This window comes from Mustela nivalis, assembly GCF_964662115.1.
Source record: "Mustela nivalis genome assembly, chromosome: 5".
Taxonomy (NCBI): Eukaryota; Metazoa; Chordata; class Mammalia; order Carnivora; family Mustelidae; genus Mustela; species Mustela nivalis.
The window spans coordinates 78011817-78026018 of record NC_139024.1 but is presented as its reverse complement, the minus strand read 5'-3'; the positions used below and the strand labels follow the sequence as shown (position 1 = coordinate 78026018).

The following is a 14202-nucleotide window of genomic DNA, read 5'->3' as shown; positions in this document are numbered from 1 at the left end:
TAACACACTGATTCTAACCTGTTTCTCAAAATGTGGTTGTTTCCCCAGCTAAAATAACTGAAACACAGTGGTTTAAAAGGGGCAAGAAGCTGGGGTGCAGCAGAAGCTAAGACCTTATAAAACCAAACCCTCTAAATCGGGGTATCAAGTTTTAGGTGAAAAAGAATACACATGCACTTAAAAGTGTCTATATATTCATATAAAAGAAAAACTCCTAAACACAACTGTATTTGTGATAGGACTGGGGACTTTGGAGGGATTTTAGAAACATTAAGTATTTTCTCCCTTTCAGTTAATTTTTAGGACAAAATCCCATTAAGAACTTACTACTTGCAAAAGTACTATAAAAGTTTCCAAATAAGTATACATTTCTAAGTATAGATTTCCAAGTAATCCACTAAAAAGGAAGACAATAAGACTCTTATCATATAGGGCGCCTAGATGGCTCAGTGGTTTCAGCATCTGCCTTAGGCTCAGTTCATGATCCCAAGGTTCTGGAATTGAGTCCTACATCAGGCTCCCTGCTTGGCAGGGAGTCCACTTCTCCCTCTACCCCTCCCTGCAACTTGTGTTTTCACTCTGTCTTATGCTCTTTTTCATGCTCACCCTCTCTCTCAAATAAATAAATAAAATGTTTAAAAAAAGAGAGATTGTTATTATACAAAATCAAGTTCCATTTCTAATACCTTTTGAAACATTTACTAAGAACCTAGAAAATAGGGGCGCCTGGGTGGCTCAGTGGATTAAAGCCTCTGCCTCTGGCTCAGGTCATGATCTCAGGGTCCTGGAATCGAGCCCCAAATTGGGCTCTCTGCTCAGCAGGGAGCCTGCTTCCCCCTCTCCCTGCCAGCCTCTCTGCCTACTTGTAATCTCTGTCAAATAAATAAATAAAATCTTAAAAAAAAAAAAGAACCTAGAAAATAAATCAGAATGTGAAATGCTAAAAATTATTGTGATTAAAAAAAAAATCAGTGGGAGTAAATCATAACTGTTCATTTAGTTTAATATGAAAATTTGTGGCTTGCCTGGGTGCCCAGTTAACCATCTGCCTTCGGCTCTAGTCATGATCCCCAAGTTGGGCTCCCTGCTCAGTGGAGATCCTGCTTCTGCCTCTCCCTCTTGACCCCTCCCCCCCCCCCCCCACCGGCTGGTGCTTGCACACGCTCTATCTCAAATAAATAAATCTTTAAAAAATAAAATGAAAACTTGAAAAACATTTCAAAAACTGAAACCAACTGGCAAGATATACAAATACTATTTTCTATTTCAGACTGACTTAATGAAACAAGACTTAATAAACAGTAATTTATGAAACCTTAAAATATAAACAGGTACAATTCAACAGAACTGCTTCTTTAAAATCCTTTTTCTATAAACGAAAGTGTCGAAGTAGCTCACATTTTCCAGATGTAGAAAGAACATTAAATGAAGATCATTTTTCTTTAAGGAAATCACTAAAATATCACATACAAAGCAACAATGAAAGAACAGTTTAGAAGACAACTGCTTATTACTTTATCCCTTCAAAACTGAAACTAGACATAAAAATTTCTTTCTACAAACCATGACAATTCTCTGGCAGCCTCCCCTGCTCTGTGACCTTTCATTTCAAGACTGGAAAGTCTAGCAGGGACATTAGTCTAGGAGCACCATAATAATAAAGGCCTATTTTCAAGAGAAACAGTTCAGCTGCTTACTGATCACAATCTAATATATTATAAATATATATAAATATTTGACTGAATTTGACAGCTATCCTTTAAACTTACCTCTTTAGGTTGCCCTGGATCCAACTGGTCTAAAATCAATTGCAATTTTCCTTGACAAAATTTGTAACTCTGTAACAATTGACAGAACATTCATTTAGTAGACTTTTTACAAATACTGCTATAAATTATTTTTAATATAACTCCAAGCACAAAATGCATTCTGAACAAGAAGAGATAGTGATCTATTCTCATCTGGCAGAAAACTTAGAATTTGTTTTCCAAGGCATTTAAATAGGAACTGCAAGTCTCGGGAGAACAGTGTACCTCATGTACATGAAAATTATTATTTGTTGAGCAACTGCAAGAAGTAGTACATTACAAGATTCAAAAGATACAAAGCCAAGATATTTTGTACACAGAAAAAGGAGATGAATATAACAGAAAGATAAAACAAGAAGGCATTAATGGTATCCTAGGCACAACTATGATGCTGCTTGAATATTTTTGTCCCTTTATCTTTCCTATATTTTCCTTAGCCCTCCATGCCTCCTCTTTGGTGAAAAATTCTCAATATAAAAGCTTCTATCTAGAGAAAAGTTTAATAGTAGACCATAAGTTATTTTGGAAAATGAAAGGGTCTTTTTCTTGCTGAAGGCAGTTTAAGTATGACTAAAACCTAAAATAACCATCTAAAAATTAAACTGCCATTAAAATAATAGTTGTCATGTATTACCTTTTATGCAACAAGCCCTATATGATCCCAATTCACAATGACTGAAATATGAGAAATATGAAAATTAAGGTTAAATAACTTCTCTAAGTCACCCAGCTATCATAACTCAGATTCCCACCCATATTTTTACTACCTATACTCTTCCCTCAGGTGTTCTCATCCACTTCTTTAGGTGGATTGTGATGACTCAAACTTCCATCAGTCACTTCATCTCTAAAGCTATATATAATTATCCTTTCAACATTTCCATTAGGATGTCTAATAGGCATCTCAAACTTAACATGCCCAAGACAGAACACTTGATTTTATTCCAAACCTGTTCCTCCCTCAAACTTCTCCATCCTCCTAAATGACACTATGACCCATCCAGATTTTTTACTGAGATTAAAAATAGGTGCCAATTCTGGCTCTTCACTTTCTCTTAATTTCTATACCTAATATCATTAAGTCCCATTAAGACAATCTCCAAGTTCCACACATCTTCACTCCAACTACCCCATACTTCCTTGCTAAAAGCTTAAACCAAGGCACCATCAACTCTAGCCTAGAGTCCTTCAATTCATACTAACTGGTCTCCTTGCTTCTACTCTTATATCCTATCCTACTCCCCCTACCCCCCCATTTATTGTCCAGCAACAGTCAGATGGAGCTTCTCAAACTTAAAAATCCAATCTCTTCATCTGCCTTACTTCAATCCCAGAAAGAGACTACCCACATTACTCAGAATTAGATTTACTTACATGATCTGGGTGCTTGCTTTTCTAACACATTCTCCTACAATTCTTGCCTCTGCCATCCAGACTTCCACCACACTGGACTTTTTTCCCCATCCCTGGATGATACTATGCTCATACTAACCTAAGAACCTTTGCAATTGCCATTCCTCCTGCCTGGCAATGCTCTTCCTCCAGAGTTTTGCATAGCTGCCCTACTATCGCTTAGAATTTGGTCTTTTTCACTACAGTATCCCAAAACCTGAATTAGTGCCTCATACAGAGTACTCATTCAATATATATTACTTTAATACATAAATAATTACAAAGTGAGTCTTTCCACAATGTTACATTGTCCCTAGCAACAAAGGGTACATATAACCACTCTATAAAGAAACCAGAACAGCCTGATATTCTATTTCTTAAAGAACCTTAAGTTTTATTGAGTTTTATTCCTTTCTAAAAGTATATAGTTGAACTGCTAAAGACTCTGTACATGCTACTTTTCATAATTTAAAGTACCATATATTAAATAGACCTTTAATTTTGAATTTTTATATTACAGTTAAAATATAAAAATTTATGAATGATAATAATAAATATAAGTAATATGAATGCAGCAGTCTTGCCAAAAGGAAAAAAAACCATAATACAGAATATCTTAAATAGTATATATAAGCATATGTACTTATGTGCATTTGTGATACAGACATAATGCATATATTTACATACTGAAGTATATATACACATGCATATGTGTATTGAAATACACGTAAAATATATATTTATATACTTAGTCATTCTGTACTATTGCTAGACAACTTCTTCTCCCCCGTTAGCCGGCTCTTTGCCCCTCTTGTAAACTTGATTTCTTCTGATCCTTACACTTCCATCATGACTTTTACAAGACCATTATCTAGGTCTGAAATGTCTTGCTATCCAACTTACTGAAAAATAAGTATGATGTCAAGGACATGAATTTTAATCGGATAGATGAAGTTTCAAAACCCGACTCAATCTTCAGCTACTTACATGACCCTGAAGTCTCGAACCCCATCCTCAGTTTTCACATTAGGAAAACTGAAGTTTTTTGCTTTATTGTTATAAAATTTTCAACTTTGAAGTAAATTTCCTGTTTCTCAGGAAATTCTCATGAGAAAATATAAAATAACTGACTCTACCTACCATCTACCTATTCAAGATCAAGCAATCTAAAGATATAATTCATTGATTTCCATAGATTCCCATTCTAATCCAGCTCCTCCCCCAATATAGAGGCATGTTCTATAACAACCCTGATAAATGGGGAGCCAGACATTGTTCAAACATTCTCAACTATAGCTAGTTCATACTTGGTGAAGCAACTAATATTATATCAAAGAAGCAGTCAAAAAATGTAATACATAAATCTTAACAAAATTCATTTCCTTAAACGTTCCCCTTGACAAAAGCTTTGTTTTCTAATCTTACGTGCAATACTTTAGGCAAGCAACCTTTACTCTCCAAAAATGGTTTTGCCTTTCATTTCACAAAAATGATCAAGGCCAATCAACATGATGATCCTTCAACTTTACCTCCTCTTCCCGCCAGTGTTATTCTGTGGTGAACTCCTAACGAGATTCATATAGCTTTTCTTAGTACTCAGCATTGATGTTCTCTCTAGCCTTCATTACAGCTAGTTAACCTTGAAATTAACTGGCTTCTGCCTTGAAATTCACTGCCCATTAAGTTCCTACCCAGTGAACTGTGGTTTGGTACCTTCTTTTCTGACCCATCCTTTAGTCTCTCCTGGCCCTCTGAAAATGTGTTTCCTAAGATCTCACCTGTTTAGGTAGACCCAACCTTTCTACAAAGTGAATCCTGAATTTTCAACCACTTGGACTACCTTACTGGTATTTGACATTTAGAATCTTCGGGGGGGAAAAAAAACAATCACTATATTCTTCTCCACATGTAACCTTCCTCCCTAATCCCAGGCATGGTTTATGACACCATGGTCTTCTCACCACCTCAGCCTGAAACCACAGCTAGACTTTTGACTCTTTTCTACTAGTCCCCCCGCAAACACTTCAATAATGACTTTGACTCTCTTCCCATTCTGCACTACTCTCCCCAAAACACTGCAATAATCAAGTTTAATGATCATGCCTCTGTAATAATTCTCACATCAGTCCCTATTTACTTCTAAAAAGCCTCCTCAGTTCAGGCCTTCTTCTTACTTCAGCTATCATGATAGCCTTCTAACTTCTCTCCCTACATCTTCTTTCTCACCTGCTCATGCCTTTCTGCACACAATTATCGGGTAAATCTCACCAACACGCTTTTCTGTTCAGCAATCTAAAATGATTTTCCTGGGTGCCTGGGTGGCTCAGTGGGTTAAGCTGCTGCCTTTGGCTCAGGTCATGATCTCAGAGTCCTGGGATCGAGTCCCGCATCGGGCTCTCTGCTCGGCAGGGAGCCTGCGTCCTCCTCTCTCTCTCTCTCTCTCTGCCTGCCTCTCTGCCTACTTGTGATCTCTCTCTGTCACATAAATAAATAAAATCTTAAAAAAAGATAAAATAAAATAAAATAAAATGATTTTCCTTTATGTACAAAATAATCCAATTTAGCTTTTGAATGCATTCATTTATTCCTCATGTATTTATTAGACATCTACTATGTTTCGGACACCAATTACGTAACATACCAGGCACTAGAATTCCATAGCTAGGAAAAATAATTAATATCTAAACCCTGCTCCATAATTTGGCCCTCATCTACCCTTCCAGTTTACTCCCCACAAACTCTTTGTTCTAACACTTCACATAAACAAACTACTCAGGGTCCCTAATAGGCCACATTCTTTGTTGATTTAGAGCTTTTGTCCATTCCCTTATTTGAAATACTTTCCTCCATACTTCTTTGATAGTCTTAGTTACAAAGACCTTTTAGATTTTCCAGGATGCACTATTTCTACTTTATGACTCCGTTATTTATGTAAATAATCTCCTCATAATCCCAGGTAAGCTCCTTGAAGAAATAACATATACTTGATTCATCTTTTCAGCTTGGCAGTGCCTATCACAAAATACTGCACATAGTATATGCTGGGGAACAGACAACCATTGAGTTCAAATCCTCCAATTCTACCATATCTGCCTTTTCTCCCAGATTAGAATATATATTAGAAAAGCATAGTCTGGGGATGTCCAAATCTTGGTTTCAGCTCAAGTCATGCTTTTAGGGTCAGGAGATGGAGCCCCACGTTGGGTTCTGTGTTCTGCATGGAGTCTGCCTGAAATTTTCTCTCCCTCTTCCTCTGCCCCTCCCACTCATGACTGTGCACGTACGCTCTTTCTAAAATAAATAGATAAATCTTAAAAAAAAAAAAAAAAAGCATAGCCTCTAATAGTTATCTGATTGGAGCAGCTTCATTAATTTATCTACTTCCCTTTTAATTATTTATCATTTAATTATTAATTCTTTTAATCTCCTTAAATATACTATATTCTATTCTTTAAAAATGGTATTTAAGCAATGAAAATTTTTTGTTATACAAGACATCAGTGTAGTGCCTTATAGTGCACTTAAAGTGCCTAGACTGCCTTAAAGGTTACCTATTTTTAAGGTCTGTGTGTTACAGTGTATTAGTGGACTGACATAAAATCCCATAGCAACCAACTAATAAGTTCTTTAACTACAGCACGTAGACAGTGTGTCCCATGTAATACAGATTTGTTAAGATTTATCAACAGTTTTAGGTATTTCTTAAACTGAAAATTCCTGAGGGAAGTAGTATCTGCCAACCTGATTTGTAAAGCAATGCAAGACAGATCTGTTGGTGATATCAATATAGGTAGATACTTCCAAAGGGGAGTTTTTTAAAACATATTTACATATGTTAAAGCATATGCTAAGCAAATAATTTCTGAACACATTCTAAGGAAAGAGCAAGAACAAGAATTGAATGATAATCTAAAATGTATCTGGTCCTCTATGGATTATATAGATCCTATTTAAGATATTTTTATGCTAAAATAAGATTGGGATATATTTCTGTCAAATGCAGTTTACTAAGGATTGCAAACAAAACATCCTGTAGTTTTTTGATAACAGATATCACACTCAATTACTTTATCACAACATATACTAAAGAATATTTACATTATTCAATGACTATACTTAAACAAAATCAAACTACCCTCAGATTTAATTTACCCTAGAAATCTCCAAATGATTGGTTTGTAAACTGTATAAACCATTCAAATACAACCAAAGACAGGCAACTATTATTGTTGCTTAAAAAACATAGCTATGGAAAATAAGAAATATATAAATATTGAACCTAATGATACTTCAGGCTTTAATGTCTAACTGCATAAGTTCTTTCCTATTCTTAAAAAAAAAGAGAGAGAGAGAGAAAAGAAACAGCACCCACTGATGAGGAACAGGACAAAAACAAACACTTAGTGCTTACTATGTCCCAGGTTGTGTTCAAAATGCTTTACATACATTAAATCACCTAGTCCACAAAACAACCCTATTAAGGTAAGTTCTATTATTATCTCCACTATAACAGATAAGAAAACTGAAGCATTGAGAGAAAAAACCCAAGGTCCACAACTCATCAATGGCAGAAGCAGACTTTATTTCAGACTGGTTTGTTTCTAAGATTCAGAATGAATTAGCTTCCTGTAGAGCAGCTTTTTCAAATTTTAGTGCATCTACAACCTTTTAAATTGTGTACCCGCCTTTCATAATGCCTTAAATATAGAACAAAGTTACTAATCCAAAATAAAAACAATCTTTTAAAAACATTTTCAAAAGATGGATTGTTTCTTAATTGCCTATGTTTTAATTATGTTTCAACAAAAACAGCTTTCATTTTAAAAGTGCTACCATTGAGAGGTAATAACAAAAATCTATTAATATTTTAAAGTATAAAGAAACTTTAGGTTTCATTAAGAAGAAATTTATCACTGTTAATCAAAGAAATTAGTTTTTCTGGTGTTAAATTATCTCAAAAGAGAACTATTAAGCAAGCAAGCAAAAAGCTCACACTTGCACCTACCCAACTCTCCCCAGCAATCCACCTGCCTCCAGTCGCACACAAGAAAGCTGAATTATCAATGACACGATCTTCATTTTCTAGTCTCAGCTACCTTCTCCTCTCATTACTACATTTAAGACTTCAGGCTCCTAGTTTTTTCTGCTATAAAACATGAATAATCAAAATCTGATGAATTGAGGGTAGCTAGAGATGGAAGAACTTCTGAAGTGGGGTTGGGTCTGTGGCTATCCTACCATTCTCTGGCTGATATTGCTAAAATAGAGGAGAGTCTTACAACCTATCAGCTATAGTGTAATATCCTCAAAAGGAAAATTCCTCACCAAATCAAAGACACCAGCACCATGTATGCTAACAGGTTCACAGGTTTTCAGGATTTAGACATGGATATCTTCAAGGGGTCCACTATTCTGCTGACTATAGATACCAAAAGATGAGTTTCAAAGAGAGGCTGTCTTGAAAGCAAAGAAACAATAAATGCTTTAAATAAATTAACATTATGCAAGAGTAACAGGTTACTGCTATCCTAAACTCATCTCCTCCATATAAACTGCGTACCTTGGCATTCCTTCGGAACATAATGAAATAGTTTGCACACTATAAAACAGCCTAATGCTTGTGCTGTACCAAATACTGTCAAGGAAGAGGAAGACAGAAAAACTGCAATAGGAAAGCTTGTGAATTTTAAAGCTTGAAGTCTATTAGGGTAATCCTCTTACTTCCCAGCTGTAGAAAACAACCCGGAGAAGCTGAGTTAAAAACCACACAGGAGAGAACTTTTCTATTTTGGCCTGTCCCGGAATGGCACCATTCCAGCACGTCCTTTAAGAGATGAAAGGTAACACGTATAAAGCAGCAGCAACAGTTCTAAAGACTTGATATACATTAACCCAGTTAATATTCTCAGAAACTCTATGAGGTAAGTGGTGGTTTCATTCCCATTTTACAAATGAGAAATAGCACAGCACAGGGAAGTTAAGACACTGTCCAGCATCACATGGCTAGTAAGTGATAGAACTGAGATCTGAACCCAAGCAGTCTCAGGTAATGTAGTATGGAACAAAAACTTTGGAAGGAGAGAAACCAGGCTTAAATTCATTAGCAATACAAGTTTGGGAAAATTACTTAACTACTATTGTAAGCCTCACTTTTCTTCTGTAAAGTGGGCAGTAACATCTATAGTGAATATAAAGTCAAGTACAGTCTGTAAGTACAAATATATGGCAGAAATCTCAATTACAGACAGCTAATATTATTATTTCTATCTTTCCAGCATTATTTTTTTTAAAGATTTTATTTATTTATTTGTTAGAGAGAGAGATCACAAGTAGGCAGGGAGGCAGGCAGAGAGAGAGAGGAGGAAGCAGGCTCCCTACTGAGCAGAGAGCCCAATGCAGGGCTCAATCTCAGAATCCTGAGATCATGACCTAAGCCAAAGGCAGAGCTTAACCCACCAAGCTACCCAGGCGACCCTTTCCAGCATTATTTTGCAGTGACTTTTTTTTAAGGTTTAATCACAATACCAAATCCTTTCAGTGCTCTCCTCACAATTATCGTAAAAACCAATCTGTCTTCTTTATTCTTTAATATCCTCAAACATACACCAATAGTGACTATTGGCCAACCATGTGCAAAGTTTTTCAATAATGGGTCAGAAATCCATAAATAATCAGGCTGTAATTGTTAAAATAATAACAATGGGGGCGCCTGGGTGGCTCAGTGGGTTAAAGCCTCTGCCTTCAGCTCAGGTCATGATCCTAGGGTCCTGGGATCAAGCCCCACATCGGACTCTCTGCTCAGCAGGGAGCTTGCTTCCTCCTCTCTCTCTCTCTCTCTGCCTGCCTCTCAGCCTACTTGTGATCTCTGTCTGTCAAATAAATAAATAAAAATCTTAAAAAAAAATAATAGTAACAATGAAATGAAGCCTGTTTTATTCACAAAATGCAAGCTTTCTACCAATATCAAAACAGCAGCATCAGAACTGTTAATTCAATGTTATTCATACAACAATTCAGACAGATTTTTCTAAGCCCAATAACAATGTTGCAAGCATTATCAACAACATCAGTATTTAATGCAATGAATGACACATATCTTCACAGACCCTTTCAACTTTTGAACATAGTAATTCAGGCTCTTTGGTCATGTAAAAGAGTCCCTTTTCACTAAGCAAAGGCACCCAGACATCTGCTGGAGTTTGATCACACTCGAAGAGTTTTGGGGGTACTTCTGGCATTCATATGCTTTTTTCCCAAAGTCCAAGGATCCCATGCCATGTTAGTGGACACAGTTCACCTTCAACTCAATTAGAGCATTCTGAAACAAAGTCATACCCATAGGACAGAAACCTGAAAATGCAGATATACCCTTTTGGCATCCCAAAAGAAGTCATATAAATTTAAAGTCTGATTCCTTCTCAAGAATAAAACCAAAACAAAATAAAAAAATAATAATAATAATAAAAATTTTAAAAACCAAGACCATTTTCTGAAACTATGACTGCATTTCTACAAATGCTTTGAATTTCTGAAAAAACCTATTATTCTAAGACTGGAAATACTTGAGCATTTCACATGAACACCTCTTCACTGCTAGCTATTCGGTCAACCTTGTGGCCTGAATACTTGGACTTCTTAAATAACAATGCTTCATTTTTTTTTCTTCTTATTGTTCAATTTCAATGTAAACAGATGGCTCATCAAATAACAAAGTATAATCTTGTGAGCACCCAGAGTCCTAAAGTTGGGTTTTTCTATGCCTTCCTTGATCTGAAGAAGCAGTTTGATAAACCTACTGAATAAAACTAAACTAAAATCTCCATAGCCCAGCTCCTTCCAAAGAGTCCATCAATAAAGAAATATTAAGGGCTACAAGGTGAAGAAAATTCAGTCTTTGCCCTTTCCTCCATCACATCAGAAAATAAACCTGAGCACAATTTCTCCTGAGCAGAGCAACTTTCAAGTTCTGCTTTAATGACTTCTAAACATTTTTCCTTCATAAATGCAGTCTCAACTGTGACCAATATGTGTGACTTTTTCACATTTCACCAAAATTTCCCAAATTCCTCTTTGGTATATGGTTAAGATCTGTTATGGCTATGTCACCAAATAAACACTAAATAGGTGAAAATGTTTCATTAGAAATAACAGGTAGGGGGATGCCTGGGTGGCTCAGTCAGTTAAGCATCTGCCTTCAGCTCAGATCACGATCCCAGGGTCCTGGGATTGAGTCCCACATTGGGCTCCTTGCTCCACAGGGAGCCTGCTTCTCCCTCTGCCTCTGCCTGCCACTCTTCCTGCCTGTACTCTCTCTATCTCTCTGACAAATAAATAAATAAAATCTTTAAAAAAAAAAAGAAAGAAAGAAAGAAAGAAAGAAAAGAAAAGAAATAACAGGTAGGATTCACACAAAGATCAGACAGACTCCAACTGGCCTGGAAATTTCTGTGGGGAAGTTGATGGTGCATGCATATATAAGGCTCTAGTCTAACTAGTCTCCTATTAGAACTAACCTAACCTGTGGCCATTCTGTTAGCTCTGCCCTAGCCAAATGACAAAGATTCCAATAACATGGAAAGAGACAATGTAAAACCTCAGATCTCTTGATGTCAAAAAGAAGAGGCTTACTGATTTTATTGGTTTTTTGTTTTGTTTTTTGGGTTCCTTTAATTTAAATTCAATTAGCCAGCATACAGTACTTTAATTGTCCCTCAGAACAATGTATTACTTAAAATACAACTTACAAGAATTGAACTAGCCATCAAGCATGTTCAGATATATCCTTAAGAAAAACGCGTACTGGCAACAGGCCTCTAGGGGAGAGGACGATATATACGTCCTTGAAGCCAAGCAGCTGGGAACTCCCAGCCCGCTCAGGGCAGAACACTGCCTGCTTCATTTTTCCATTATCTCCCCCTTCCCGGGAGAGCTCCTGTGGCTAATTAGGTAACCCCTTTTGAATGTGCTTGCTCAACTATAAACTTTATACTGCTTGACCAGATATACTTTGCCTTCCTTCTTATTTATCTACAAGGCATCTGATTAATGTGTAGTCTTCTTCAGCTCCTTTGTTGATTACTGTCTATATCTAATAAAAACAGCACTGAGTAGTTGTTCGGGGCAACAACTTTTCTACTGTTGTCCCCTGCTCGCATTCTCTTGCAGATGACTTGTTTGTGCCTCATTCTTCTCCCATGTGCCATCAGGAAGCAGCAAGTACACCATTAGTTTCTGATACAGTGTTCAATGACTAATCAGTTGCATATAACACCCAGTGTTCATCATGTTTTAAAACAAATCACAGTGACCTTCATCTTAGAAGATAAGGGAAATGTTTTATCTCCATATCTCATTTATAATGCAGTTAAACTTTGATTAATAAAAATCAATTAGGAATAAGATGTTTTGTTTAACTAAAGCTTAAGCAGATTTGTTTCAGGTATTTTTTTTTTAAATCCAAAATCAATTAGTTTATTTCCATATCTCATTAAGATATGTCAGATATAATGCAATCATTCACTGAACTTATAATTCTAGAAGATGTTATTTCACGTACTCAATCTTTAAGATTAGGTAATTTTATTATTTTTCTTCTGAATCTTAAAACTGGAAAGCAGAAAAAAAATCTGGCTAACAAAGAATGTACCGAAGTTATTGATTATTAAATATCATTTCAAGACATAAATGCAAAAGGAAACAACACACCTGATTGAATGATGAATCACTATCAGAGCAATTATCTGTGCAGTAACTGTTGCTCTTCTCCTTCTGGATTTTTTTCTGCCTCTCTTGACTTCGCATCTCATCTTCTTCAAACTTGTTAATCATAGATTCCACCACTACCATCATGATATTCTTCAGGGAATGCATCATTTCTTTGTATCTTTAAATGTAAAACAGTCTTGGTAAGAGAAAGACTATTAGCACAAATTAAAACACTCAGCTAAATTAAACTATCTTACTTTTTTCTGTAAAATCCCTCTACGGGCACAGTTCTAAAGAAAAGGAAAAAAATATGTCAGCTTTTTTTTTTTTTTTTTAAGATTTTATTTATTTGTCAGAGAGAGAGTGAGCGAGAGTGAGCACAGGCAGACAGAGTGGAAGGCAGAGTCAGAGGGAGAAGCAGGCTCCCTGCGGAGCAAGGAGCCCGACGTGGGACTTGATCCCAGGACGCTGGGATCATGACCTGAGCCGAAGGCAGCTGCTTAACCAACTGAGCCACCCAGGCGTCCCTATGTCAGCTTTTTTTAAAGAACAAGTGGCACAATGGAATTCACACAACAGGTATAAAAATTAATAAGAATTCCAAAACATATGTTATTTCCCAAGTTTCTTCATCTAATGATTACATAGACCAAGGTAGTAAAACTAACACAGTCTAAGGCAAGATATTCCAATAGCATGGTTACCAGTACTCCACAATAGTCAACTGCTAATACCATACTACCAGAACAGTCTATCTTACATATCCCTTTTATTCCTTCTTTATTTCTCTTTCTCTATCCTCCTCCCTTCTCTACTTTCTTTCCTTCCCTTCGTCCCTGCCTATCTTTATAGGTACTTATAGTGAGCATTAAGACCTAAATAAGAGCTAAGCTATCAGTAGGTCCTTTGAAGGACAGAGGCTACAGAACCTACTGTCAGGGACGTTAAGAAAGGGATTCCTGAAACTGGTAAGAGTTTGAACCAGACAGCTTCTAAATCCCTTTCAGCTCCAGTCTTAGAAAGAGGGATGCCTGGTAGCTCAGTAGTTTCTATAGCCAACTCTTGATTTCAGTTCAGGTCATAATCTCAGAGTCGTGAGATCGAGCCCCACAAACCTGTTTAAGATTCTCTCTCTCCCTCTCTTCCTCTCCCTCAGCCCCTCCCCAATTCATGCCTGGACCACTGAAAAAGCTACACTTAAAACAAAACATAAAGATTTAAATAAACAATAGTGAATAAAGTACTATTTTGGAATTAGAAACCCTGGATTATAATTCTGACTACTTTACCTATCAGT

The 14202-nt window shown here is 36.4% G+C and overlaps 1 protein-coding gene across 2 annotated transcripts in view; it reads right to left on the bottom strand.

Annotated features, from left to right (window-relative positions):
• The window catches only part of TBC1D32 (TBC1 domain family member 32), a 248907-nt gene that overhangs the window by 222559 nt on the left and 12146 nt on the right, over positions 1 to 14202 (bottom strand). For both annotated transcript variants that reach the window (XM_082730010.1, XM_082730011.1), the window contains exons 4-5: positions 12906 to 13083; positions 1770 to 1838 (exon numbers count right to left, since the gene is read on the bottom strand). In XM_082730010.1, coding sequence (XP_082586136.1) covers positions 1770 to 1838; positions 12906 to 13083 — 247 coding nt within the window. The remainder of the gene's footprint in view (positions 1 to 1769; positions 1839 to 12905; positions 13084 to 14202) is intronic.